The sequence below is a fragment of the Semicossyphus pulcher genome, unplaced genomic scaffold, assembly GCF_022749685.1.
Source record: "Semicossyphus pulcher isolate SPU_LCO1_2020_fin unplaced genomic scaffold, fSemPul1.0.p SCAF_8, whole genome shotgun sequence".
NCBI classification, from domain to species: Eukaryota; Metazoa; Chordata; class Actinopteri; order Labriformes; family Labridae; genus Semicossyphus; species Semicossyphus pulcher.
Window position 1 is genome coordinate 14155337 of NW_027211759.1, and position 27992 is coordinate 14183328.

Sequence of the window (27992 nt, forward strand, 5' to 3'; positions counted from 1 at the left end):
TCCCCCCCCCAGACGATTTCAAGTCAAAAGGGAAAAAATATGTACAATATATTGACAACACACAGTACAGGATGGTGAACACAAAACATTTCACTGCATAAAAAAGTGATGCAGAAATTTGAGTATGTTTAAAAAATAAGAAATTGCAGTTGAATCATTTGTAACAATCCGTCACCATTCGCAGCTTGATCTCACAGACTATACCCTCTATATATAAATCAATGTTGTCTAGAACGTTAACAAGGATTCAAGCACATTCAAGGTAGTCTTCCTTTCATAGACTTCATAATAATTGTAAAAAAAATACTTTTAAATCACAAGGATCTTAAACTTCAGGTTATATTTCAGTGCACTTCATCTCTCTGATGACTAACGCTTATTGTCTGTGTGCAGAACCAGGTCCGCTGAAAATATATGATTCAAAATTAAAGCCATGGCTGTGAATGGTAACACTGAGCAGGTAAACCAGCTCTGCTGTAAGTGCTCGTGCTTGTTGAAATACAGCTCACATAAGTGTTTACAAGAGGTTAATTGCACCGCTAATGTTAACAGGCCTCAGGAGAAATGTTGGCTGTTGGCCAGCACCACCTCCTGCTGCCGTGTGTTATTATTGTGTATCAGGTTTCCAATAAGACCAGCTGTCAAGATGAGCTCGTAATGCAGAGCCTTATTTTGTGCATATTGCTTTTACCTCTTACCCAGAAAAAATAGCCTGCTGGAGCTTTTGAGCTGACGAGGGGTCTGGGAGTTCCCTTTCAGCTGGTAATCCTGCTTGGCGAGTGGCTCTCTCAGAAGGAGTCATGCTCTTTTTCTGGTGAGTGAGTGTTTGTCTGTCCTGCCTTCAAACAGCAGGATAGAGGAGACTCTTCCATGAGCTCACCTGTCAGTGAAAGACTTTGCCCCTGTTTTCTTACATCATGTACCCACAGTTTATCTATAATATAATGCCAAACATTTAAAATACAAGAATTATTTTGCCTACGATCACGAGAAAGCCATTTGAATAATGAATACATGTGTTAAACATTTTGCCACATAGGTGTCATATGAATGGACTCTTTTATTTATGCAGTTCTGGCAATCTCAACGAAATATTTTCCGTTAAGTCTAAACTCTCCACTACCACCATCATGTCATGCTGCATTAATCACGCATTGTGTTCACTTGGAATGAACACATGTCGATGAGTGATTTGACAAAAGGCTCACACATTTGTACAAACAATATCCAGTTGGACCTGTTAAACCACTGTCAGCAACTCAGTCAAAATTAGGTCACTGGGTCAAAAAGTTTCGGAGACACAAACTGAGATTATAAAAAAATATTTTATTGCTCATTTTACAAAGTTAGTGGTTGTTTTTTAGGTCTGTTTGAGTTTAACTTTGCAGGTTTTCACGCTGCTGTTGTCCCACATATACAAAAGCTTTTTGTTGGGATAATACGACACCATAGCCAAGATGCCGTTAGCTGGCCTTAAGTCAAAACTTGCATCCTTGGGACTCTCTCTCTGTAAATCAAAGGCGTACGTGACTCTCCTGTCTGTGTTATCTGTAAAATACACAAGCCCACACACAATGAAAGCACTCCCTGCTTTAGCTGTGGGGTAGTGAGTGTTAATGACTGACTCCACAGAAAATGTGTCAGGGTCGAGCTTCGCCACCATCGTATTATCATCTGTGTCTGCAGCAAAAATGACCCACAGTCCGTTTTCATCCACAGCGAACTTGAAATACGTCTTTGAGTTGCGGAAAAGATAGGTCAGGTTGTTATATCTGCTGTTTGCCATGATCAGAGTGTTTGTTCTCCTGGTGTTCAGGTCAAATCTGTAAAATATTCATTAAAGGGTGAGTGAAGCAGCTCGGTACAAAAGTTACACGTTACATGGCACAGACATTAAAAATCGCAGTATGTTAACAGGGCAAGAACAAAGTCCTGTTCATGTTGAACAGAAAGACTTACTGGATGAGTCTGTTTGTTCCTGCGTTGTGAAAGTATAAGGACTTCTTGTAAACCACATGACCACAGCCCTGGTAGAACTTCTTCACATCTATCACTCTGTCGCTTGCACTCTGAAAAGTGGAAACCTCCTTTTGCTCCATCAAAAGTCGACCTGGGAAGATATTTTGTTTTTGTATTAAATCCACAATAACTCATAAATCCTTGAGATGAATGGTACAGTTGTTGCTTTAAAAATTACCAGAAAAATGCTCGGCCAGCCAGTATCGACCTCCATCCTGCTGGGACGCATCGGACATCCAGGCTCCAAAAGTAGTCAGCATTTCAGTGCCTCTCTCTGAACACTTAATATTTCTAATATGGCACTCTGAACAATAAAGATATGTACTTCAGTATATGGACAATTTATCCGATAGACAGACAGATATTTAAAGCATATTAAACAAATGTTCTAACCACTTTTGATCCATTTCTCATTGGTGGTCACATTGGTGTTGTCGTTGGGCTGGAGTGGATTTAAAGAGTCTAAAGAAAGAGAGAAAAAAGGCTTATTCATATTTACAAGATTAAAAAAAAAAAAGCAGTGGATGTGTGTTTTGTTAGCAGCTGATGATTAGTGATTATTTTAAATCATACAACACATTTGTTGTCAACATGTCAGTACTAAAACCAAATATAGTACAGGAGACAGTTTCTCAGCCCCTCCTGGAAGTTGCGATGTTGTGTTCCCGTAAATTCAACCAATTGCGGCAACTTTTTCTCAGCCTTGCAATTTTGGGCAATTGCCGCAACCTGTCTACAAATTTGACCAATCACATAAACCATATGCGTCACCAAAATTACTTCTTTAATACTCAAAATATTGATCCCCTGAGGTCTGCATGTGCACGTGCTGTGCGAAATGAGCAATTCATGGCAATTGACTTTAGTGTCATTTAGTTTTTATACATTTTATCTGGCATCTTGACACAAACAGCTCGCTCACAGTGGATGTGGAAAACATCTCAACTTGCATTACAACTTTTTAAAAAAGCTGCTGCAAAATCAGGCTTTTTTTTTTGCCAGAACAATCACAGGAAACGCGCGTGAAATCCTGGAGGGACTGGCTTCTTACCACTTTTCATGGCTGTATTGACAACATGCCCGCTGTTATTGAAGGCGTCAGTGTTCTGAGCCAAGTCTGCAGACAGGGAGGCTGTAAAGTGAAAGGAAACATATAAACATAATTACATGTAGACATTAATAGTGTTTTTCACCTCATTGTTACTTTGACATATCATTAAAGCTGCTGTGAGGAACTTTCAGTTTGTGTTGATTTGGGCGCCCCCTGTGGACAAAGCCATACCTCTTATCTCTTTGCTGATTTTAAATGTTTAAGTGGTGGTTTTTAACAAAAAATCTCACCCTGCTTTCTTTAAAGGTGAGATGAAACGGCATTTCGAGAGTATCTAGCTTCCGTATTGTGACGTATTTCCGAGTGAAACAGGACGTGCAGGCGGGACATATCATTAGAGGGATTTGACTTGATCGTTGAGAAGTGGGCGAAGCCAGACGTTCTCCACAGCGCAGTAGCTAGCTAACTGAGCGGGCGTTCTTGGTGCTCTGCGGCTAAATGTTGCAGATTGATTGACAGGTGGACGTCATGATATTATTGGTTGAAATTGGTTGGTCCTAGCTTACGTAAGCACATGTGATATTTTGTTTTACAGGAAGAAAAAATGATCGGATTTTGATATAAGAGTATGAAGAAATGGTTTCTGTATTTTTTTGGCCTATATTGTCAAATAGATGCACAATATTACCGGGGATGTATTCAAAAGGATTAAAATTACATTTTTCATTTCACCTCAACTTTAACAGTCATACTCACTTTAGATTTCTGCCCTGGAAAATGTAAACAAAGGCAGCGTGCAGTTAATGGCTTTGTCTGACACCTACCCCCCGCCCGCAGTTTCAGGCATTAAAAATAACTATATGGAAATAATCACTCTTGTTGCTGATGGTCTGGTTTGCTTTTGTAGGTTAAATAGAGTCATCAGAATTAACTGTTTCATAACCAGTGAAAAACTCCTCACAGGAGCTTTAATAATGTAGTGTTTCCTACCTGTTAATAGTTGACTTGGTGATTCTGTAGGTTTCTGTCTTTTGGTATCGCTCCAGGTGTCCACGCTTCTGTCTTCATGAATCTCTGGAAAACACAATCGTTTTGGGTATGACAAGTTTTTTTTGTTGTTATTTTTGCATCACAGTGGCCTCTCTCCAACAACAACAGATGGAGTTAAATCTGTTGCAATACATGAATTGTCCTTCCTTAATAAACAATAATTTAATAAATACATTCAAACAATGATTAGACAAGTTCATGATATAAGCCTGAAACAACTGTGGAATAGATCAGTAAAGAAGTCTGACATGGAAGTCTAAAAACACTTGTCAGATACCTTTTATATAATTATCTAAACGTATATGTGGAATGGTCAATACTTGGTAATGTTTGGGCTTTTTTACCAGTTTTAACGGATGTGTCTTTGATATTTCTGTCAGCACTGAAGGTGTCACTGCTGTCAGTCAGGTCTGGAGGAAGTATGGCTGCGGAATTAAACAAGCAATTATGTAATGTAACAAGTTGTGGCAAAGAGGCTTCAGATAAAAAAGTAAACTGTACCTGTAAATGATGTAACGGGTGTCTCTGTAACATCTACTGTGTTGGAGTGCTTCAAGGTCTCGTGGTCATCCTCTGGATGAACTGACTCTATTTAAAAATAAATCAGAAAGTTCTGAGTTAAAGACGTTTCTTGTAGATGATTATTATTTCCACCCCTTAAAACAGTTACTCACCAGATTTTAAACTTGTCTTTACAAATGTGAAAGAGTCCGTAGAGTTCAGTTCATCTCTGCTGTCATGGGCGAGATGTGGTGTAGGTGATTCTGCAAAGGGACATGGTACAGATATTAAACAGAACTGAAATTTAAAGTCTTGATTCACAAAAAGCTTTTAAAAAAGTCATGAAATCAATTTAGATTCACAAGTTTCACTCACCTGTGTTTGCTGTTTCCTCATTGCTTGACAAATTGAGCTTGTTGGTGGTCTGGGTTGAATCTGAAGAGTCTAAAGAATTAATTACAAACAAATATTTATCAATACAACATTTTAAGCTGTATTTTACTCCACAATTATTCTATGAAACATTAAACAGCCACTTACACTGTACCAAGCTCTAACTCTAGTATGTTACCTGTGACCCAAATATCCATCCAACCAGTCATTATCTATACCGCTTATCCTGCTCAGGGTCGCAGGGGCGCTGGAGCCTATCCCAGCTGTCATTGGGCGAGAGGCGGGGTACACCCTGGACTGATCACCAGTCGACACATAGAGACAGACAACCTGTCATGCTCACACCTATGGGTAATTTAGAGTCACCAATGAACCTAACGAGCATGTTTTTGGACTGTGGGAAGCCGGAGTACCCGGAGGGAACCCACGCATGTACGGGGAGAACATGAAAACTCCACACAGAAAAAAAGAAACCTTCTAGCTGTAAACAATATAATGAAAGTAAGAATCATACCACTGCTAATGTGTTTAATTTACCAGTGAGCTAAATTGAAGTTGGTAAATGAGCATATTGAAGATAAAGGCTGGGTTCTGCCGGTGGAGAAAAACTAGTGAAACTCCAGGTGTGAAAAGGTTTTGAGTGATAAAAGGTGACAGACCAGTTTCTTACCGCTTCCTGTCTGCTTGTCTTCAAACGTTTTGCTGCTACTGAAGACGTCATTGTTTTGGCTCAGAGAAAGTGCGGCTGTAAAATGAAATAAAATATTATTTACAACACTTTAAAGTTACGGTCGATTCTCTCACTCGTATGTCAAAACATAGAACTTCCTACCTTTAAATAATTGTAACCATTCCTTCGTAACATTCGCTAAGACTGAGTCACTCAGGGTGTCGTTGCTGTCGTCTTTATGCAAAGATACAGAATCTAGAAAAAAAAAACTTGCGTTTAATTGTGTCTCACTTTTCCATAACAGTCTCACAGCTGCTCAAAACTCATTTACCAGATTTCATTTCTGTTTCTGAACGTGTCGTAAACTCAGTAACGGCATCTCTGAAGTCGTCCGATGGACCTGCTGTTGGTGATTCTGCAGAACGAAAGACGAGAAATGTTATCAAAATATCACAAACAGCATCATCATATTATCTATAGCTGAGAAGTACTTCAATGTAAAGTTTACAGTCATAAAGTTTACAGACCAGTTTGTGTCCATCCCTCGTTGCTTGTCAAATTCAGCTTGTTATTGCTCGGGTGTGAAAATGACGAGTCTAAAGAGACACATATGTTTATTGTGAGTAATCCACAACTATTATAAAACCTCACATGCTCACTAAACTGTAATGGGAGTCTAATACCTGTTTCAATGTACACTTTATAAAGTGTTTTTTTTTGCTTGTTTATTTTGTTGCCAATGTAAATGGGATAAAAAAAATATGATACCACTCCAAATAAATTCATCATTAGACTCTTACCACTCTTCAACAGTGGATCAATAATTGTTCCACTATTGTTGACGGTGTCGCTGTTTTTGTCTTCATGAAATGAGGCTGTAGAATGAAAATGACAAATTAAATATAATTCTGTTTTGATCGCCGGTTTTGTTCATGATTCACAAACAAGTTTTTTTCTACCTGTTATTAACCCCTCTGGCGTCTCTGTCACAGAGCTGGCAATATTCAGGGTTTTGTGGTTGTGGTCATTATGAACTGAGACTGGAAAATAAAAGGTAGTGAGTTAATGTGTTGTGTCATGTAAACATCCTGCACTCAGAGGAACACTACAGCAGCTGTTACTACAATGTCCCACCAGAGAACGCTGCGACTTGAATGAAAACATTAGAAAACATTATAAAGATTCTCTGTAAAAAAGAGAGAAAAAATATTTTTTTTCAGAGCTTGGATAATAAAAAAAACTTACTTTACATCACAAAGAGTAGGAAGTGCAATTTTGTAGTAGACATCTATTGTTTCTAATGGAGGAACATTTACTCAAGTACTGAGATACATGTAGTTTACATGAGTATATACATCATTTGCTACTTTATGTTGCAACTTGGAAACATTTTAAAATTTACTTTTTACTCCAAGACTTTTAATTGATTTCATTACATAAGTTAGCTTTTCATTTCTTTCTAATATTAAGAAAGGCTGCAGGATTAAAGACGTTGAGTAAAAACAATAAATCAGTACAGAGGTCTGGCCGTCAGGTTAAAATGTTTTCTGACCTGATTCCACCTGATTCTCTTGAAGTTTCTCCGAGTCTGTGGTGTCAAAAACATGCCTGGCTTCATGAGCTGGACGTGGGGATGGTAACACTGCAGAGAGAAATGTATTATTCAATAAGATGAGAGCAGTATGAAGTTAAGATCAAGACTGTGGGGACAAACATTTCCATGTATCTCACCTGGCAGTAAGCTCTCTGACGCCTCTGTCAGACTGTCTGTGCTGGTTTCAGTCCTTGTGTGATGTCTGTCGTCTGGACGAGGCGATGCTGACTCTGCAGGGAGCAAAAAAAAAACAGGAAGCACCTAGTGATCATGCACTGCAGACTAGATCTGAGCTAAAACCAGCTGACAATAATGCAGGGAACTGGTTTAGATGGACCACACAAGTATCTACAATACATGTTTCTTTACCACTTCTCGTGGGTGTATCCTTCATGCTTCTGCTGCCACTGACGGTGTCACGGTTTTCAGTCTGGTCTGGAGGAAGTAGGGCTGTAGATTGAAGGAAAAGATCATGTAACATTTACAAATACTCTAAGTGTTGTAGTTAGATTAGATTCATAATAAAACACACCTGGTAAAAATGTCATTGGTGTCTCTGTAACATTCTCCGTGGTGGAGTCATTCAAGGTGTCGTGGTTGTTCTCTGGACGAGCTGATAAAATAAAAACATTCGATTAAAGATGTTTTCTATGATTAGGAAAAATCAGGTCTTCGTCTCCCACCACTCTAAATGGTTGCTCACCAGTTTCCATACTGGTTTCTGGATGTTTGTTAGAGTCAGAAACATTGTACAGATCTCTTTTGTCATTGGCTGGATGTGGTGTTTGTGCCTCTGCAATAAAAAACACAATGCATTATTCTATATCGTGTAATAACAGAGGCTGGATTTGTAACTCGTATAACAGCTGTACACTTAATAATTCATTCAGATTTCCTTCCTACCAGTTTTTATGGTTGTTGAGTGTCTGATGTGTTTTGCGTCAGTTTCATTGAGAGGCTTCCGGCTCTGAAAAGAAGATGCATCTAAATGTGCAGAAAAAGAGTAAACATGGTTATCTCAGGTGAATTTTCTTTTTCTATGAGATTCATCAGGGGGGGAATAAAAACATGTGACAAACTATATAAATTATATTAGTGAGCTCTGTATGCTGATAGGTTTGCCCCCACTTTAAAAAACCGTGGCCCCACTTTATGGTGTTTGCATGTGATCCAGGACACCCAGGTCATCATGCCTTACACCGTTTTTAGGGAAAGAATTCCAATCAAAAAGAAGGAAAACTAGACACACATCCTGGATAAACCCACGGAGAGCTCATTTGTTTCTGTTTTTCATTACAAAGTGGATGAAAAATGTAGTTTGTTGTCTTTGGTTTTTCACGTCTTAGTGACTTACATTATGAGACTCTGAGCCTTGAAAGGCTGTGGCTCCCCCTGTTGGGAGAGCTGCTGCTTTAACCTTTATTCAACCAAACAGTACATGTGGATTTTGTGGATTTTCCAGAAAACATGCTGAAGAAACTAATCTTTTCCAAAAACATTTATGTGGCAATATTAAAAATGTAGTGAATAAAATGTAGACATTTTATAATAAAGAAGACTTTGTGACACATCCTGAAACCTGCTCGCCTCTGCACTCTGTAGTTCAGTTAAAACATGTCTAAACGGAGACCTCAGCCAGGATTTTATCTGCAAGTGTTTGATAGTCTGGTTCTGAGGTACCACTATGAGGATGTTCTCACCCAGCGACATGTTGGTTTGATGGATTTGTTCTCTGACGGTCTTCTTTCTCACTTCATGACAACCCCGAGCAGGACAGCGCTGACCGGGAGGGCCGGGTGGACCGGGTGGACCCCTCGGACCAGGAGGACCTTCCAAATATATACATACTGAAGTCAGCGACATAAAACTGAGCTAATAAACTTACATTTTTTCTGCATTTAAGTTCGAGTAAACAATCCATGTGACCTGAAAATAGTTAATAAAAGTTAAAGTGTGGTTTGTTTGATCCCACATCAGGATAAAGTGTTTAACAAGATGTCTAGTTTGTCCTTATAAATATACACTATATAATTAGTTAACAGCTTTTCAGATGCAGTCTTATTAGTATATATTAGAGGCCGTGTGTTAATCACATTATTGATATCAGGTTAAGTATGTTGCCACTTCTCACCCTCAATGAGAATGTCATTGTAGGTCTCCCCTTTCAGCCTGGGAGGCCCAGGGTCTCCTCGAGGTCCTCTTTCTCCGACTTCACCAGGGGGTCCTAGTCATTGAGAGGTCAATAGTTAAAGTTAAAAGTGGAAAACTTAAATGTATGAAAAACCTCAAACACGAATCAGCTGTTATCTGTTACACGAGCGTCCCTTGTTTCCTGTCTCTGCAGACAGAGTCTCTGCAGACAGCGAGTCTGATGTTACGTAACTGCAGCTGAACAATGACGGCTGTATGAAACTTGTGTCTGAGTCTATTTGTCTGCCCCAGTACTTCATCAGGGTCAGTCTGCAGGAAGCGGATGTTAGATTTCTAAGAGACTTCAGATCTCTCACCTTTTCTCCCTCGTCTGCCCTCAGGCCCCTCCACACCCTGCGGTCCAGGTGAACCAGGTCTGCCGCTCAAACCTAAAGGAGAAAAAAAAACTGACTGTTGGAACAATTTTCAAATTAGATCAAGTTTTTTAATGCAGCTTATTGAAGAGCCTGACTTTACCTGGTGGTCCAGGTGGGCCTGGGGAAGCAATAGAGAATATTTTCCATAAATCAAATACAGTAGAAGAAACAGAAGCCATAAAGACCGAAACACTGGAACGGAGAATATTTATGAAGCGCACCTGTTAAACAAATTCCTCTGGAGCTGTTACACAGATCCATGAAGGTTTTGACCTGAGAAACAGAGAGAAGCAGTGAGAGGTCAGAGCTGATCGTACGCACACCTGGACACGGTTTGTATTTTTAAATCACTAAGGCATAAATATCTTCACTTTTCTTGACAGACATCTGGAAAAACGCAACTGTTTTAATTGTTTTCAGGATTTTAGTTTCCCATAATTTACATTATAAGCTGATTAACTGATTAGTCTGTTGACACAATGTTAGCTGGGAACAGTTTGTTGCAGCTTGTCAAAGTGTTTGCCGTTCCTCACTGACAACTTATCGCTTCAATGGTTGATAAATCCATCCATAACGTAATCAGAGGACTGATACATAATAAAAGAAGTGCCTAGTTGCAGCCTTAATCATTACTGCTAATAAACAGTTGATCAAATAACTGTTTATAAAACGCTTGCGTATCACTGATGTCATGAACCTCCCAGGGCCTGCAGAGCTAAATCTGCTCCTGTTAATTAACGTGCATCGTCCTTTCTTAAATGAATAAACGTACTCATGCTGTCAAACAGTAGCGCCCTCTGGAGGAAAGCCACTCTCCACTGGCCGTACTGACGGTTGAGAGAGGAGCAGGCACCCGCCACGCTCTGCTGCTCAAAGTGTTTATTCAGGAAACACTGAGCGGAGGCATTCTTCTTATCCCAACAGGGAAACCAGAGGAAATGTTGCTGTTAAAGTTAACAGCTTAGAGTTGTCGTTGGCTCCCCTGCTCCTCTCATAACGACATAACAAGGCATTTGTGGATCTCGCTTTTCATAGAGAGAGATCTTTCATAGAAGTACAACATCTAAACCTTCACAATAAAAGCCATTTAATGCATCTTACAGGAACCATGGAGTAGGTCATCAGCATCAGCATGTCCTTCTCCTCTTTGCTTTGCGCCTCCTCTCCCTCCAGGTGTCTTCTCCTGCGCTGGATCTCCCTCAGCTCCTCAGCCTCTCCGGGCTCGATTCCCGCCTTGAGCCCGCAGCTCTGCCACAGCACCTGCATCTGGGCGTCCAACCTGCCCAGCTCCCGTGTCAGCTCTTTCTGTCGAACCAGCAGAAACACTAAACCTGCCGAGAACAGGAGCAGCAGCACACACATCCCAAACAGCAGCGCTTTCCACGCCTGAAAACCTCCACTCTTCTCCTTCATGTTTGCTTCCTGGTCGTCCACTGTGGAGTGATCCGTGGGCTGTGACATTCACAGGCACATATCTGAGCACCTGCCAAGCGATGAGACGTCAGAGGGAAGCTACGCCGGGAGCTGTTGGAGAGGAATAAACATGTCAAAATCTGTCTGTAACTACAGTGGGAACCATGTGATGCATTGCGCAACAAGCAGCATCTGGCAAACAGTTAAGATCTATAGACACACTTCATTCAGACGCCCTTAATAGACATATTTCCCGAATGACACATTGTAAACAAATCGTGCTTTTTCTCATCATTCTGGCTCAACAATGTCACCAGGCCGTCCCACACAAAATTACATGGAAGTGGAATAAATAAGTTGCGAACAAGGGGAGCATTCTTCGGATGCACAAAAGAGCTTTCAGAGCACTTTCGGTAAAAGACTGTGCGTGTGTGGATGTCCGTGTGTGCTGAAATCTCCTCTTTTTAAATGGGTTTTTTATCTTTTTGCTCTATTTATTTCTAAATATAGAACAATAGTTACATATTATTCTCCACTTGAACAAGAAACATCAAAGTTTCTCCACTTCCAGAAAGTTTTAAAGATCCAGTCAGTCTCAGCCAACCTGGGATAAAAGCCCCACATCCAACCCTTCAGTGTGAGGCCAGCATCTTCATCAACAAGCCTTTCATCAGTACCCAGTTTGACAGACAGCCAATATGTGCATCTATCCTCATTTTTTTAAAGTAGGGGAGCACTGAGCTTTAACTCTGAATGACACTTTTAAGACTTTAAGGTTCAGTGATCATTTTTTCTTCCTCCTGCGTCCCTTTATTGAACTGCTGAGTAAATCCCTGCTCCCTTTGACACAGGTCAGCGTGACCCAGCTGATTAATTTCCCCCTGAAAAGACTCCTCGCTTGATGAATGGGACATTGGGGTTTCTTTCTTTTGAACAGTGAAATGTGAAGTAAGGAAAAGTAGACCCGATGAAAGACCTGCTGGTTTTGCATTCTCATGAATGAAAAAAACAACTCTTTTTTTTGTTGCGTTTGAAGCAGCTCGGTGGTTCAGACCTGCATCTGGCTTGTTCAGCGTTGGGCCGTGTAATGGTACTTGTAACCCCCGAAGAGGCAGTGTTCCTAAGCAACCGGTAAAGCGAAGGCTTAACCGGGGCATTTATAAACACTTGAATCACTGAGATTTATGTGGTAGAAGAATGTTGATCATCTTTAAAAGCAAAGAGGAAGAACTGCGTCTCTGCAGACTGCAGTGTAACCTGTCAGGAGCAGGGGAGGACGAGCAAAGTGAGTACTATTTTATATTTAGAGGGATTAATGAAGGATTAAAAGATGTGAACAGTCTTAATGCATCATGTGGATAATACTTTAACCCATCCTGATCTAACTATGAGGAGGTTCCTGTACCTGTATTAGTCAGTACACTGAAGGGAACATCAGAAAACATATTAAGAAATGGACGTACTTTATGTTCACTGGCGGGGCGTCTACCTGTGTTTATTAGGAAAAATGCTTCTGGAAGGAACGCTTTACTTTTGTTCTTGTTTTCCCTCATGAAATAATAACACATTTATTTGTGCTTTATCGTGTTTTAGTGTCTGTTTTGGGTTCTAGATAGTTTTTCTTATTGGGACCTTTATACGGTTTACTTTCAGAAAAAGATACCGACTCACAAAACCTGACTTCAGTATTGTCAGGCTGTAACCTAACTGGCACCCCGGCACATGGTCAAACAGTTACAGTGTGAGCTTGGACATTTATCACACAGGTGTGACGGTCCTGCAGTTTAAGAATCAAGAAAAATTCATTCAGATTTAAAGATCTGCAGTCTGTCATCTCAAATCTACGCGGAAACTTCCAGAAAAGTGCTCAACTTTCTGTTTTTCATGAAGAAAGAAGAGCGTGAGGAATAAAGAGAGAAGGAAGCTCACACTATTTACATTTTAGCTCAGCGTAATAATAATTACTTAAACAGTCTAAGGGTTAAATGAACTTATCTGAGGATAATACGTTCATGTTATGAGACAAACCTGTTGTTATTGGAATAATCTGTCAACCTGAACACAGGCTGCAGTGAGATATCAGATGTGCGATCTCATAGCAGCGATACAAACAGTCCATCATAAAGCTTCACGTGGGCGTGTTTTGGTTTCATGCGTGCCGGTGTGGAGCTACACTGAAGGACATAAGATGAAAAAGAAAGGTCGTCCACAGTTTCGTTTTGACTCACGGGTGTTTTGTGTGTCTGTTAAAGGAGACAGACGCTGTATGAGCACAGCTCAGCACGCTCAGGTGTGTGTCCCTGGCTTTAGTAATGAATGGGATGCTGCCGCCGGAGAGACTCACCTCTGCTGGCCCCATGGTGGCTGATACATCATCTGAAGTCACCGCCTTTCTGCTCCTGCTGCTGCTGCTGCTGCTGGTCTTCACCAGGTGGAGCAGATCGAGCCGGTCACAGATACCAGGTACGAGACTGTGTCGACTAATCCACATGTAGAAGTGAAAAGAAAAGGTACATTATTATTACGCTTAAATCACTGCATGTTTCTTTCTCGAGGCCCGTCCTTCTTGGCGGGACTCGGCCCTCTCCTCACCTACAGCAGGTTCATCTGGACCGGGATCGGAACAGCCAGCAACTACTACAACAACAAATACGGCAGCATCGTCCGGGTCTGGATCAACGGCGAGGAGACCCTCATTCTCAGCAGGAAAGTCTCTGGAGATTAAAACTCTGTTTGTCCTGTGAGTGTGTAATGACCGACAGCTTTGCTGCTGTTGCAGGTCGTCAGCGGTGTACCATGTTCTGAGGAGCGCGCACTACACAGCCAGATTCGGGAGCAAAACAGGGCTGGAGTGCATCGGGATGGAAGGGAGGGGGATCATCTTTAACAGTGACGTCCAGCTGTGGAGAAAAGTGAGGGTGTATTTTTCTAAAGGTGAGCAACCAGTCAAGAGTTTTGTTGTTTCTTCTTTCACCTCTTTCACTAACAGGCTGTAAAAAAAAAAACCCTCACTCTCTGCATGTGAATTCCTCAACTGTTGTTTTACAGCTCTGACGGGACCCGGCCTCCAGAGGACAGTGGGAATCTGCGTCAGCTCCACAGCCAAACACCTGGAGCGCCTGCAGGAGATGACGGACCCCTCCGGACACGTGGACTCTCTAAATCTGCTGAGAGCCATAGTGGTGGACATCTCCAACAAGCTGTTCCTCAGGGTGCCGCTAAATGGTCAGCTGCTTCCTCACTGTCTGTACAGTACGGTGTATTTTCTGCAGCTTCTGATTGTTTTTGTTCCTCAGAAAAAGACCTGCTGATGAAAATCCAGAACTACTTTGAGACCTGGCAGACGGTTCTCATAAAGCCTGATATATTCTTCAAGATCGGGTGGCTGTTCAACAAGCACAAGCGAGCAGCGTAAGATCCTCACGCAGCTCAATAATCCAACACTCGACTTGTGATTTATCAACCAAAATCTTTGTGTTTCAGCCAAGAGCTGCAGGATGTGATGGAGAGCCTGCTCGAGACCAAAAGAACGATCATAAACGAGTCGGAGAAGTTGGATGAAGATCTCGACTTTGCAACAGAGCTCATCTTTGCTCAGGTTCGCCTCCTCTGATCAGTCAACCATCCTGATGATGTTGTGTGTTTGCCGCATACCTTCATTTTCCTTTGATCGCAGAACCACGGAGAGCTGTCTCCAGACGACGTCCGGCAGTGCGTGCTGGAGATGGTGATCGCGGCGCCGGACACGCTCTCCATCAGCCTCTTCTTCATGCTGATGCTGCTGAAGCAGAACCCAGACGTGGAGCTGAGGATAGTGGAGGAGATGAACACAGTCTTCAGTAAGAGCACGTGTGCTGTTTTAATGTCACTCAGCTGAAAGTCTAAATGTTCGGACGATCCTTGAATGCTGCATTGTGTCCTCAGGTGAAAGAGGCGATGGAAACGTGGACTATCAAAGCTTGAAAGTGCTGGAGAGTTTCATCAATGAGTCTTTGCGGTTTCATCCCGTGGTGGATTTCACCATGAGGAAGGCTCTGGAGGACGACAACATCGAAGGCACTAAAATTGCAAAAGGGACAAACATCATTCTCAACATTGGGCTCATGCATAAGACTGAATTCTTCCCGAAGCCCAAAGAGTTCAGCCTGACCAACTTCGACAAAACAGTAAGTCAGCGTTAGAGTGTCGCGCAACAATCTGCGGCTGTAAAAACAAACAGTCTTTACCTCCTGTGTTTGCCGACAGGTGCCCAGTCGTTACTTCCAGCCCTTCGGCAGCGGGCCTCGTTCCTGCGTGGGCAAACACGTCGCCATGGTGATGATGAAGGCCATCCTGGTGGCTCTGTTGTCTCGGTACACCGTGTGCCCTCGCCAAGGCTGCACCCTCAACAGCATCAGGCAGACCAACAACCTGTCGCAGCAGCCCGTGGAGGACGAGCACAGCCTGGCCATGCGCTTCGTCCCTCGAACAACACGACCCCCACACGGTCACTGATACACAGAGGTCACATCTTGTCATCAATACGTTGTATTGCATTTGTTGAAGTACATTACATGTGCAATGTTTTGGACGAGGTTGTACAAATGTGTAACAACAAACTGCATAACTCAGTGTTTCTGTGTAACAGTTATTAGTGCTTTAGGAGCTTTGAAGTTGTGATGTCACAGCAGATGTTTTGCTTTCTATGACATAAACAGTTAAAGGTTTTAGTAGATTCAGAGCAGTGCAAGCTTCATTTCCTGTTGGCTGCTGTGTAGAAAACCAGGGTGGATCAGCCATAACATTATGACCACTGACAAGTCAAGTGAATGACTGCCCCTGTCAGCTCCTGGGGTATGTTAGTAACGAGTTCAAGGTGTCGACTTGGCCTCTAAATTCCCCAGATCTCAATCCAATCGAGCATCTGTGGGATGAACAAGTCCGATCCATGGAGGCCCCACCTTGCAACTTACAGGCCGTAAAGGATCCGCTGCTCACGTCTTGGTGCCAGATACCTCAGCACACCTTCAGAGGTCTAGTGGAGTCCATCCATCCATGCCTCTTTTTTGTTCTAAGAATGTTCTGAGAATGTTACGTGCAATTTTCTGGTAATGTTTTGAGCAGGAAGTTTTTATCTGGTTCCCTGAATGTTCCCTTTAATAGCAGGTGCAGGTTGCAGTGAGAATGTTCAAATCACATTTCAGGAATGTTTTATGAATCACGTTCTGATAGTTCAGGCCGTACTGACATCATGAAAACATCCTCAGAATGTTGCAGTAAGCACCTTTGTTTTTATGTAACATCGAGCAAATGTTTTATAAAAGGCGTTCTGACATCCCAGGCCTCAATAACATCCTGAAAATATCTTCAGAATGTTGCAGTTAAAACGTTTTGTCTTAGTTTAAGTTTTAACGCTACAACTTTAACTTTATTTGAAAAGATAAACATCCTTAAAAGGTTCTCTGAATATTAGATTAAAATGTTTTCTTTCAAACCTAATTAGAACTTGTAGATAATGTTAGCCAATGTTATGGGAATGTTCCCTGCTAGCTGAGAAGGCTGTTTTGGCAGCAAAAGGAGGACCTACACAAGGATTGGGCAGGTGGTCATAGTGTTATGGCTGACTGGTGTATATAAATGTGTATGGTGCCAACAAGCTATAGTCACAGACCTTGAGTGACATTAAGAGCTACAGCTACTCTTCATGTTGGTCATCGAGTTCAATCCTGTGATAGCATTCAGAGATGGTTTATTCTTTTGCATGTAGCATATCTTTGCTTTAGCATCAGAGGTGTAACTGTATTCAATGATTATTAAAGCTCCTGTGAGGAGTTTTTCGCTGGTTATGAAAAAGACTCAAGTTAATTCTGATGACTCTATAAGACCTACTTAAGCAAACCAGACAATCAGCAACCAGATTGATTATTTCTATATAGTTATTTTTAATGCCTGAAACAGCTGGCGGGGGGGAAGGTGTCAGACAAAGCGATTAACTGCACGCTGCCTTTGTTTACATTTTTCAGGGCAAACATTTAAAGTGAGGGATACATGTGACTGTTAAAGAAAGTATGTACGGGACAAAATCAGCAAAGAGATGAGAGGTACAGCTTTGTCCACAGGGGGCGCCAAAATCAATACAAACTGAAGGTTCCTCACAGGAGCTTTAAGTTAATGTATGATACAGTATGTAGAGGTGTAAATGTCATGAAATGTGTAAAATATTCGTTGTATAAATATAAGTTTGAAACCAATTAAAACCATTAACAACTCATAATGATTTCTCATGTTATATTTGTAATAAAAAAGGAACGTTAATTATTTTATTTTATCTTTGCTGGTTTATTTAAAAAAAAAAGTATGTTATAACTTTAAAACATAGAAAGTATGGCTTCTATTGTTTATTTGTTTTTCCTTTGATCTATTGTTTTTATCTTCCATATTTCCTAATTTAAAAAAAAAAGGGAATGTAGATAAGTTAGAAGATTATTTCTTTTTAGGGTCCCAGTGAGACAGGAAAAATGCTTCAGTAAAAGAATTAATTTAGAAATTATTTGCAATATTTTTTTCCATCTGGCAAGTATAACAAGTAAGGAGGACATCAATTCAAGTTAGCATATCTAACTCAGAGCTATTACAGACCTAAGGCACAGCATGTAACCATAAATATTCATGAGTCAAAATCCAGTAGATTTACATGTGTTGAATTTATTTATAAGTTAGCAGAAAGTCGTGACAGGCACTCTAAGAAACTAGGATTTTCTCTGTACCACAGGCACAAATCAAACAAATGCCACCATGGCATTAAACATAAGGCGTCAGGTTAAGTTGAGACACTTTGTTAGCTTCACATCAGGACACAGGCAAGAAAGAAACACATAGTGGTAAACTTTCCCTTCAGGATGATTTAAATAAAACAGGTCGAACCCGCCACAGAACAATCAAACAGCACATGGAGCACAATGATTTTTTTTCTTTCAGAGAAATTAATATAAAATATTTTCTGTAAGAATATAAATCCAATAAATATGTTTTTAATACTGCATTGATACAAAAATATAATAATCCAGGACCACTGAAATCCACTGAATCTCTCAGACACAACAGAAACATGATTTTCAGAGCACAAAGAGGGCAGCATCTGCAACACATAAAAACATCCTCACGGTGGCAATCGGACAGCGGCATGAGATCTGAATCGCTACGATAAAGTAAAAATGTCAGAAACGTGTTTCTTCTGCAGACGGAGGTTAATGTGAGAGTGATGTAACCTTAGACACAAAGGGACGTAAACTTCGGACTTTAAGACAACAAATCTTCTAGAAAAGAAGACGTTTTTTAAATTCTCCTCCAAAAAACGATTAATTTGGCATTTCTGAAAGATATCAACTTTCTCCTTTAAACACCTAATAGAAAACATCAACCAGTCACATGCAGCACCATGTGTTATACTTTCCGTTTCCATCTGTGTAATTGTATTGCAAGTTTATGAGGTTTAATGAAAGATGAGGATAAACCTAGAAATGAGGATGTCACATAAAAATCATGTCAAGAATAAAAAAAAGCGCACTTATCCTCTCCTGACCTGGGACACGGAAAACAACTGTAGAAATATAATGACTTTTCTAAACACCAACAACATACACAGAGAGTATTAGTATTCATTTCACGAACAATCGTTGAAGTTTTCAAGTCATCATGGAGCCCTGTCATCATTTTAAGACATTAGTGTTGTTCTGAAACATCGTCAGAAGAGTAAAAACACTCTCTTTGGCCCTGAGGTTCTTTTACCTGCCATGACTTTCATACTATTGTGATCCTGATTATTCAACCAATTCAGCAGTTAAAAATAAATGGTTTGTGGTTTAAAAAAGACATGTAGTAACTTATCGAAGAAGAGATGAAGAAATAGTAAACACTGTTATTCTGCCCTGTGTCCTGTTCTGTACTCTGTGTACCTTCCTCCTCAGCAGGTGGGGGGGGGGTCATCAGGTGGTCGTGTTGCTCAGTGGTGTCAGTGTAAGTGTTGCAGTCGGGGGGCTCAGTGCTCCTGTAAAGCTCTCTGACAGTGGTAGATCAGGCAGTCGGGCAGGTCTGGGACCGGAGAGCGCAGCCACACAGCCAGCGTTCCCGCATGCACGCGACAGTGCATCAGACACAGCTGATTCTGGAGGAGCCGGCAAGCTACAATGCCCTCCATACCTGAGGGGGGAAGTAATGAAGGTGAAAAACAAAGGCAATGGTGAAAAACACAAGGGAGACGGCATTTTAGTAAATTGTTTAGTAAAAGCCTGTTCACCTATGATCTCGACGACATGCAGCTGAAGTTTCTTCTTCAGCACGTTCAGAGTGGCCGTGAGAGACTCCTGGCCTTCACTTATCAGCGCCAGGTTCTGCTTCGTATCGTGAGCAAACGCCAGCCACATCGTCCCGTACTCCTCCGTGGACACCGTCAGAGGTCTGAAGGAAACACGTGAACACACGGTCAGCATCCAATCACCTTTGTGCGGCCATACTTGTAAATACAAAGAGTTAATACTTCACCTGATGAAGCTGGTTAGAGGCAGCTTGTAAGAAAACTGAACCGACTGAGGCGTCCCAACAGGAAACTGGTAAGACACCAGCCCAGACACTTCAACATGAACTGCAGGCCTCTTCACAGTTAATGTGTACTGACACACTGCCACACTGTCGCTTCTCAACTCCTGCACTGGACCGTCACACACACATGATACCTATAATAACAAGGAAACACCATTTAATATGAATGCTTAATAAGGCTTCACCACAAATGTTCTGCATAATAATTAACATACCTCAAGTTCGTCTGATTCAAGCTGTAGTAGAACCTGCTGAACGTCAGAGGCAGAGGAGTTGTGGATGAAAACAACAAGCGTTAAAGAGTCCTCTGTGTGCACCTGACAGGCGGAGAGATCCAAGCTTTGGTGGGAGCACAGAGGAGAGATTTCTGAGTGTGAGAGTCCTGAGAGTTCGGCAGGAAGATGAGAAGTGAGACACACATCTTCAGGTCTGTCCGAGTCCTCAGCAGCTACCACGCCATTATCCTTAATGAGGGCGGAGCTTCTTCCCTTTACGTCCCGGTCAGTTAACTCAGCATCACAGGTGCCGTTTGCAGTAGTGAGGCCCTGAGAGAGTTGTGGTGGTGGTGGTTCTGGGGAAGAAACAGCCAGCTCTGAGGAGACGGTGGAGTCCAGGAGGCTGTTACACAACAAGTTATCCACGGCGCTCGGAGGAGAAACCAGAGAGTTGGATGTCGACTCGCTGGTGCCTGAAGACGAGCCCGGACTTTTGGCTTTTCTCCTGAAGCGCTGAGGCGGCAGATCAGATTTTCCCATCTTTTAAGAAAACATTATATCAATTAGTTATATATCAATATAGTTTTACATAAGCCCTGTCTGAAAATAAAGTAAGAGATGACAAAGTTATAACACCATGCATCTGCAGTGTTTGTTGTCTTGCTCTGCCTCAAGCAGGAAGAGTTAATGAGCTCACCAGGCACACAGAGCTTTGGGAGCTCAGGCCGACAAACAGAGAAGAGGCCAGCTGCTGCTTCTCTTGTTCGGGCTCGGGGGTCGCTGTAGGAGTGGGGGTCTGGCTGTGTGAACCGGCAGCCTCTCCCTGCTGGCTGGGCGAGCGGAGGGGACTGGGAACTTCGACATGGGCGGCCTCCTCCACAGATTCCCTCTGCGCAAGGTAGCCGTCCCTCCCCCAGACCCGCTTCACACCGTCCAGCTTCAGAGTTGTCGAGCTGAAAAGAAAACCAAAGCGTGAGTCCGTGCATTAACGTTGAGCTACTTTAACTGAGATGAATGTTGTATCTACGCACCCTCCTTTGTGTGAGAGGTCGGTGCTGTCGCCTGACAGACCGGAGCTGATGGACAGCAGTGTGGGAGACTGTCTGTCGGCGATGCTGCAGGAGGATATGCTGATGGGCAGAGACAGGCCGTACGGCTCCAGGCTCAAAGCTGAGGAGACAACACAGCAGAGCAAATCAAAACAAGGCAACACACATGCGCACGCACACTATGCCAAATCTGCCACAGCCAGAGTATGCAAATGAGTTTACCTTTTGCCTGAGCTAGTTCCTCCTGCCGTTGATGGGGAGGCTTGTATGGAGCGGCGCCCGCAGCCAACGCCTCCGACACAAACCCATCCAGAAATGAGAGAGAGGAATCCACCTGGAAACCAACAAACAACAGCTGCAAGTTTAAACTTCATTGGGGTAAGTCCTGCAGGACGTGTCAACTACATGTGTCATATTTAATTACCTGCAAAATCTCATTTCATGCAATATAAATCATTTATACACTTTAGTATAGTGTTGCTATTCTGGATCGTTGCTTGATTGAAAACAAGTCTGATACTAAATGTGTTCTGTGGCAAACCCGACCTACCACACCTCTCTGGACATGCTACAACAGCTGCAATTAGCTGTGTGTCATTGAGGGCAAGTGTAAGCAGGTTATTTTGGCACAAACATCCTCAACAACAGCCCACATTCAATGTTTCAAGTTTTTTCAAGGTTTCTTCAACTGCACTTAATCGTCATTATTGTAGACCTGCAGCCCTGCATGTTCCCCTCTTACCTCAATGGACTCCAGGCCGGCGTCTCGAGGCAGCACCCTCTCTCGTAGTTCAGAGTCCTGGCTGAGGTGCTGCAGCTCCTGAGCCCTCTGTCTCAGCACCGTGTCCAGGGAGCTGCTGTAGGTTTCAGAAACCTCCTGGGCCACAGAAACGCCCGCCCCGCCCGCACACAGCTTGGTCATCGCTGTGAGCACCCAGCTCTTGGTTTCACTAGTGGTTTTCTTTGAGTCCAGCAGTTTGGCAAGCAGCCTCAGGACTGTGGCCGGTTCAAGTTCCTCCCTTAGATAGGAGTATTCACCCAGGACCTGTGAATGGGAAAAGAGGCAAAGCTTGAGTGTTCCCCTAGCTTGTTCTGCTTCTTGTTCTCATGACATAAAAAGAAAGTCTCCTCTGTCTCTCTGTAACTGTGTGGTAGCCCAGCTGCACAGCACAGAACCAGAAGGACTTGGCCTGGGGGGTAATAAGAAGAAGAATGGAAACTCTGGTCCCAGACCTGCAAATAGTGCATGCTATCCGACTTCACAAGAAAGCGAGCAGCATAAGTAAAGACCCACCCAGGCCACCGTCTGTTTGTTCCCTTGCCATCAGGTCAGAGATACAGGACCATTAAAACACAGACTAACAGCCAAACAGCTTCTTCCCCTAAGCTGTAGAATCCGTCATCCCCACACACACACACACACACACACACACACACACACACACACACACACACACACACACGCACGCACACCTTTCAACGGCTGCTTGGAACTGACTGAGCAATTTGCACTTTATACTGTACAATACTCTGCTTGACAATGCACTATTTGTACTCTAAACCTGCTGCTGCCATTCATGTATGTAGCTATTAGGACGCACTTCATCATTTATGCTTATTGTTAAGGATGCACGATATTGGATTTTTTGCCGATATCCGATATGCCGACATTTTACAACTCATTTAGCCGATTACCGATACCGATATTTTTTTCCCGCACACCTGATTGCAGAGATCATCAACTCTCTTCTGTATTGGAACTAGCGTACAGTATAATGGTGATACTCTTATCACATTTGTTACAACGGTCGGGGTGACGGGTCTTGAGATGGTTTTTCAAGTTTGTAGTGTTGAAAGACTTTGCCTTGGCTCCTCCTCGCATCACCGAAGCTGAGCAGTCATTGCAAATTTCGGACACTTTGAAAAACTTCCACACCACGGACAATTTGGCTTCTAACTCTCTCATGCTGCAGGTAGACACACGTGAGGTCATCACGCTGCGCCGTGCAGGTCTTCTTCACACCAGGGACATTGCGCCGAGGTCGGGCATTTAATCAAGTATGCAGCAGCCCATTATTTTATCGGTTAATTATATCGGCGGATATCGGCGTGTTGGCCGATATCTGATAGTTCATTTTTAGGCCAATATCGGCTGATACCGATATCGTGCATCCCTACTTATTGTTGTTTGTCACTGTTTTATTTTGTTACATTACCCCTTATGTTCTTTAATTAAGCTTTAATTTAATGTTCTTTTTTTGTGTGATGCTGTTGGCTTCAACGACAAAGTGTCTGACTACTCCTACTGATGCAAACTGCTCTTAGTGCTCTTGTACAATCAGCACTCACCCAGCTGATGACTTGGAGGAAGCGCTGAGGCAGTTTGCCAGGCCCGTCCTGCAGCAAAGAAACATATGAATCCACAGCAAACTGCCTCAACTTCCTGTCTTCCTCCACACTGTCAAATCCTGGAACATGACAGAGAGATTAGAGAAAAAGAATAATAATCATTATTAGCGTTAAATTACTGCACTTAAATATCACAACACAGGACTAAACAGTGTAAGCTGAGTGTCCGGTTCTCTCACCTTCAGACAGCAGTTTAAGGAAGTTGTTTGGGATGTCAGGCTGCATCATGTCTCCACCCACTGAGAACACGGTGTTCATGGTCTCAATGAACCACTCATTGTCTGGTGCATATGTAGAGCAGCATATAGGAAAAATCATCACAATATAGGGAACAAACAAGGTTTTAATAAAACACAACATCATCTAATTAAAGGGAGAAATGAATTAAATTATATCATCATCATGTTTGTCTTTAGAGTCCTCTGATTTAAATACCCTTGCAGAGTGTCTTAACAGCATTTGTGTCAGAAGCAGGATGGAAATAAAGCCTGTTTGTGACCATAAAGTGTCATTAACAAGCGGATGTGGCAAATGTGACATTACCCATTAGTGGATCACCGTTGAGCTGCACAATTTGTGCAAGAGGGTGAAGCGGGATCCGGAGAGGATATGTTTTGTTGCATTGCTACTCCCCTATCCCTTCTGAGAGGTAACTGTGGTAGTGACTTATCAATCAAAAGGTAGCCCCTCCCTAAAGCATACCCTGTTGAAGCCTCTGTTTTACTCTAATTTGGAGGATAATTTATAAAATTAACATCATGATTTATCGAAGAAGAAAGAAACCAGTGAATGAGACCATAAGGTCATTAGGAGTCATTTTCCCATCAGCTAACACAAAAAGACTCCTTTTGCAAACAGTAATATCGCCCTCTGCTGGTTTTTGGAAATAATGCAGGTGTAAGGAACTTCTGCACTGGCTTCAAAAGAGCTTGTTTGTTGCGCTATGGTCTGTGTTAGAGTCAATTGACAAGCTGCAGCAAATAGAGACAGTACATTTTAAGAAATATACAACTGATATGATGAATTTAGACAATGCAGAAACAGTGTAACAGGATCTGAGTTATAAATACTCATAAATATATATGAGAAGTAGTGGGTTGGGTGTAATGATCAACATACGAAAGGATATTTCTCTGCCAGTTCTGCGACCTTTCCCACAAGGTCAGTTGTAGTGTAGTCGTCTTTACTGATTCGCAGAAACTCCAACATCTTCTCCACAATGACCGTGACGTTCTGGGCGTTAGTGATCCGAAATAGCAACTCCAGTGTCTACAAGAAAACAGAAAGTGACCCAAAGTGTTGTTACACCCTACAATTCTATGACACCAAAATCCCGCCTGCACCAGAATTTGTTTACCTCGCGCTTGATGATGAAGTCGGGGTGATCGAGGCACTCTATGATGGTCATCTGATGCTGCAGGGCCAGTTTAGGATCCTGCTGGACCACATAGGTGAGGGCCTTCAAGCCTGCAGTAATAAGCAAATATACAGAGTTACTACAGTGAATATATTGATTTTAAACTTTAAATGTTTTATGGGATCTTACCCAGATATTTCAGATTGATCTTCTGTGACAGAACAAAGTTGCCGATGCACTTTGCAGCTTTTTCCAAAAGTTCAGATTTGGGATGAATTGTGTAAATACACTTTACACACTCGTATAATATTGCTGGAAAGAAGAGAGATTGAAGAAAGTGAGACGGATTAGATAAAGGTCAAAAATCCAAGTTTATAAAATAGGGTATTTAAATACAACTTACCATAGGTGATGTTATGATTCATCTCTGCCCTTCGTAAGGACTCATCGAGGACTTCATACATGATCTCACTGGTGCTGAGAAAAACAAAAGGACAGACTCACAACTTGCAATAATTTGAGTCCACAGACCAGCACTACATGACAGCATAAAACAAAAGAATTACCTCTGGTCATTTTTCCCCAGTAAGGACAGTATTCTGAGGAGCTGAATCTGCAGCCATGGAGCCGGGACACTATGATAGTTAAAATCCATGGGCAGTTTGCCTCCCACCACCTGCTTCAGTATCGTAATAAAACTTCCCGTCAGGTCCTTGTAACCTTCTGGATTCTCCTGTAACAGAAGAAAAATACGGAACATGATTGGATTACAGCAGATAAGATCAAACCAACATGTCTGTATAGTGTTTTATTAATAAATAGTACACACTACCTGGATCATCTGTAAGTAGATGTGCAGTGAAGCCGTCATGACACCCGGATCCTTGTCACACAGAGCTTTGCGAAACTTGTTGTGGATGTGTTGAACTTGATTTGGTGCGATTTGGTAGAATTTATACAGCGCCAGGACGGCTTTTCGTCGTATGATCTCTCTAGAAATATGTAACGAGAAACCTTTTAAATCATGATCCGCTTTACATTACAAATAAATAACCCTGAATGCATTTTACTAACAACACTGGAAAAAAAAGAGCACTTCGTACTTTGGGTGATTAAGTTTCTCCTCGACCAGAGGAAGAATCGCAGGGATCATATCTTTGGGGAACATCTGGCTGACGACAGTTAGAGCCATGCACACCTCGATAAGGTTTGTGCTCTGAAGATCCTGGAAACAAAAAACATGTCAACATCTCTTATTCGGTGTTGATGACAAATGCTGTACAAACATACCACCCACCTTTAATACTGTGTTCACGAGGAGAAGAAGCAGCTCGTGACTTTCATTCAGAAACAGAGACACAGCGAGGTAACCTGTAAATCACACACAAACTTTGCTCAAAGCAAAATGCAGAGGAGTTGTTTTTATAGTTAAGTAAACAAAGCAGTTGTGATGACAAATAAAGATAGTTCTTTAAAAAACATGCACCTTGTGTTGATGCAACTACATGAGTATTGCAACGCCTCTGTGTAAGGATTGACTAAGCTTTTCAGTTAATTACAAAAGAACTTACCGACTCTCTTCTCCAGCACGGTGCCTTGTTGAGCCAGTTTGATGGCATGAATGTAGCTGAATGAGGCTTCATAACCGAGCATTTCACAGTAGATCGCTCTCACCATGAGCTCCTTCATCTGCCTCTGAATGAGATTAGGAAACAAGGAAGAAATAAAAAAACAGCAATACTTTCAGGCATCACTGGACTAATGCAAATAATCTGGTTTCTTGTGCAAGACCAAAGAGAATGAGAAGACTCCTACCATGGAGGTGTTAGGGGAGGACACCTGTTCTTTGATAGCCGTTAGTTCACGTTGAATAAGCTTTTCCTCCTCCTGAACAGGAAAGACACAATTAAACATATAAATTATAAACAACAGCTGCGACATGGCATTGGTCATTAAAATATAAACTGTTATATCTATCAATTGTTAGTTGATAGCATTTAATTTTCTAATTTTCAGTGTTGTTTTCTCATATTTCATGAATATAAAACACACACCTGCAGCACTGTGTTACTAAATTGATTAATTCATTGCAGTTTTCAATTACTTTTCTGCTGTATTTGAATATTTTACAATGATGTTAAAAATCAAACCAAAAAATCTGATACATTCACACAACATCAACCATTGCCAGTTCACAATGAAGACCAAGTTATAGAGACTTGCTCAGCACGTATTGCATCACAGAGAACATTAAATGTATTTATCTAATACTATTCGTTGTTTATCATTTGAATTGATGCATTCAAGTGTTTGTGGGATTTTACAACATTCAGGACATGAGCAATGACTGAAGAACAGAAGCAGCAATTTAACAAGACGTTCATGTTTGCCCTACAGGTTTTATAGTTTCCTCTACCACAGTTTGAGAATACAAACACTAATGGCAGCTGACTCTAACATTACTAATGACAGAGCATAACACAAGCTCATGAACGCACCACCAAGGACAATTTTTTTTCAAATAGTAACAGCTCTGATTTCACCTGTATTTCCACATTACAACACAATAACAGAATTGAGAATGTTTCTTAAAATCTGTCTGAAACTTAGTATAGAAATCTACTTTGTCAATTGGAAGTGGGTTTAAAGATATAAACACAGCTTTTTGAGTTAGCATAGGTAGCGTACCAAGCTAACCCTTGATCACACCATCAGCTGGCTAATCTTATTTCACCTAAGCTCCAGTTTTAAAGGACAGACGTACATGTTTGGACGTTAGCTCAGTGATGCCTCTGATGAGGTTTCCCAGTTTTGAGGTGGAGGACAGTTTTGCAGATCCAGGCTGGGAGTCAAAAGACAGGAGGCTCGGCAGAGCTGTCAGGGTCTTCTCCACAACATCGCTCATTTTGTCAGCGAAACGCGGGGCTTGTCAGCTGTTTTCTTCTTTCAAACCCCAATTGTTAAATCATCTATCCATCCCAGTAAAAGTTTTTTTTACACAGAGTCTGTGAACTTTATCTGTTAAACATATAAAAGATCACAAGAGGTACAGGGCTAGCTTGCCTGTCGGCCATTGTTTTGATTCAGCAGCCTGACCGAGACTCCTTGGTGATGTCACTTCCGCATT

General features: G+C 41.9%; 3 protein-coding genes across 3 annotated transcripts; 1 reads left to right on the top strand and 2 right to left on the bottom strand.

Annotated features, from left to right (window-relative positions):
• Nucleotides 1-1306: 1306 nt before the first annotated feature.
• Nucleotides 1307-11280, bottom strand: LOC138613543 (dentin sialophosphoprotein-like). The gene is made up of 28 exons (XM_069687242.1): nucleotides 10947-11280; nucleotides 10067-10118; nucleotides 9946-9963; nucleotides 9786-9857; nucleotides 9410-9502; nucleotides 8979-9107; nucleotides 8182-8262; nucleotides 7982-8071; nucleotides 7811-7891; nucleotides 7648-7728; nucleotides 7416-7508; nucleotides 7237-7326; nucleotides 6644-6724; nucleotides 6485-6559; nucleotides 6212-6280; nucleotides 6016-6099; nucleotides 5847-5939; nucleotides 5685-5759; nucleotides 4997-5065; nucleotides 4795-4884; nucleotides 4622-4708; nucleotides 4465-4545; nucleotides 4061-4144; nucleotides 3071-3151; nucleotides 2413-2481; nucleotides 2198-2323; nucleotides 1960-2110; nucleotides 1307-1823 (listed from the first exon to the last, which is right to left on the bottom strand). Exons 1-28 carry the CDS (start codon nucleotides 11256-11258, stop codon nucleotides 1361-1363), a joined length of 2970 nt encoding a protein of 989 aa, XP_069543343.1. The 5' UTR covers nucleotides 11259-11280; the 3' UTR covers nucleotides 1307-1360.
• A 1093-nt stretch (nucleotides 11281-12373) lies between these two features.
• Nucleotides 12374-17511, top strand: LOC138613552 (aromatase-like). Its single transcript, XM_069687261.1, is given in 10 exon segments — nucleotides 12374-12543; nucleotides 13511-13721; nucleotides 13814-13970; nucleotides 13972-14192; nucleotides 14307-14483; nucleotides 14555-14669; nucleotides 14742-14856; nucleotides 14935-15097; nucleotides 15183-15424; nucleotides 15504-17511. Coding segments are annotated over 9 exon segments (1590 nt in total). The 5' UTR covers nucleotides 12374-12543; nucleotides 13511-13570; the 3' UTR covers nucleotides 15753-17511.
• A 430-nt stretch (nucleotides 17512-17941) lies between these two features.
• On the bottom strand, nucleotides 17942-27924 carry ap4e1 (adaptor related protein complex 4 subunit epsilon 1). The gene is made up of 21 exons (XM_069687281.1): nucleotides 27630-27924; nucleotides 26681-26752; nucleotides 26437-26560; nucleotides 26163-26236; nucleotides 25969-26090; nucleotides 25698-25857; nucleotides 25432-25598; nucleotides 25269-25342; nucleotides 25055-25177; nucleotides 24866-24975; nucleotides 24638-24777; nucleotides 23688-23800; nucleotides 23449-23567; nucleotides 21842-22144; nucleotides 21322-21433; nucleotides 21082-21220; nucleotides 20748-21003; nucleotides 20051-20590; nucleotides 19779-19969; nucleotides 19534-19694; nucleotides 17942-19436 (listed from the first exon to the last, which is right to left on the bottom strand). Exons 1-21 carry the CDS (start codon nucleotides 27768-27770, stop codon nucleotides 19276-19278), a joined length of 3402 nt encoding a protein of 1133 aa, XP_069543382.1. The 5' UTR covers nucleotides 27771-27924; the 3' UTR covers nucleotides 17942-19275.
• Between the last annotated feature and the right edge of the window lie 68 nt (nucleotides 27925-27992).

What these genes read in the sequence shown, in the direction of transcription:
- LOC138613543 (XM_069687242.1), bottom strand. Translation starts at nt 11,258, where the DNA reads ATGAAGGAGAAGAGTGGAGGTTTTCAGGCGTGGAAAGCGCTGCTGTTT. An exon ending in ACCCGTTACATCATTTACAG is followed by an intron (nt 4,546 to 4,621) that starts GTACAGTTTACT and finishes TTAATTCCGCAG; the next exon opens with CCATACTTCCTCCAGACCTG. An exon ending in GGAACAAACAGACTCATCCA is followed by an intron (nt 1,824 to 1,959) that starts GTAAGTCTTTCT and finishes AATATTTTACAG; the next exon opens with ATTTGACCTGAACACCAGGA.
- ap4e1 (XM_069687281.1), bottom strand. Translation starts at nt 27,770, where the DNA reads ATGAGCGATGTTGTGGAGAAGACCCTGACAGCTCTGCCGAGCCTCCTG. An exon ending in TCTACTTACAGATGATCCAG is followed by an intron (nt 25,599 to 25,697) that starts GTAGTGTGTACT and finishes CTTCTGTTACAG; the next exon opens with GAGAATCCAGAAGGTTACAA. An exon ending in TTGAATCAGACGAACTTGAG is followed by an intron (nt 19,970 to 20,050) that starts GTATGTTAATTA and finishes TTGTTATTATAG; the next exon opens with GTATCATGTGTGTGTGACGG.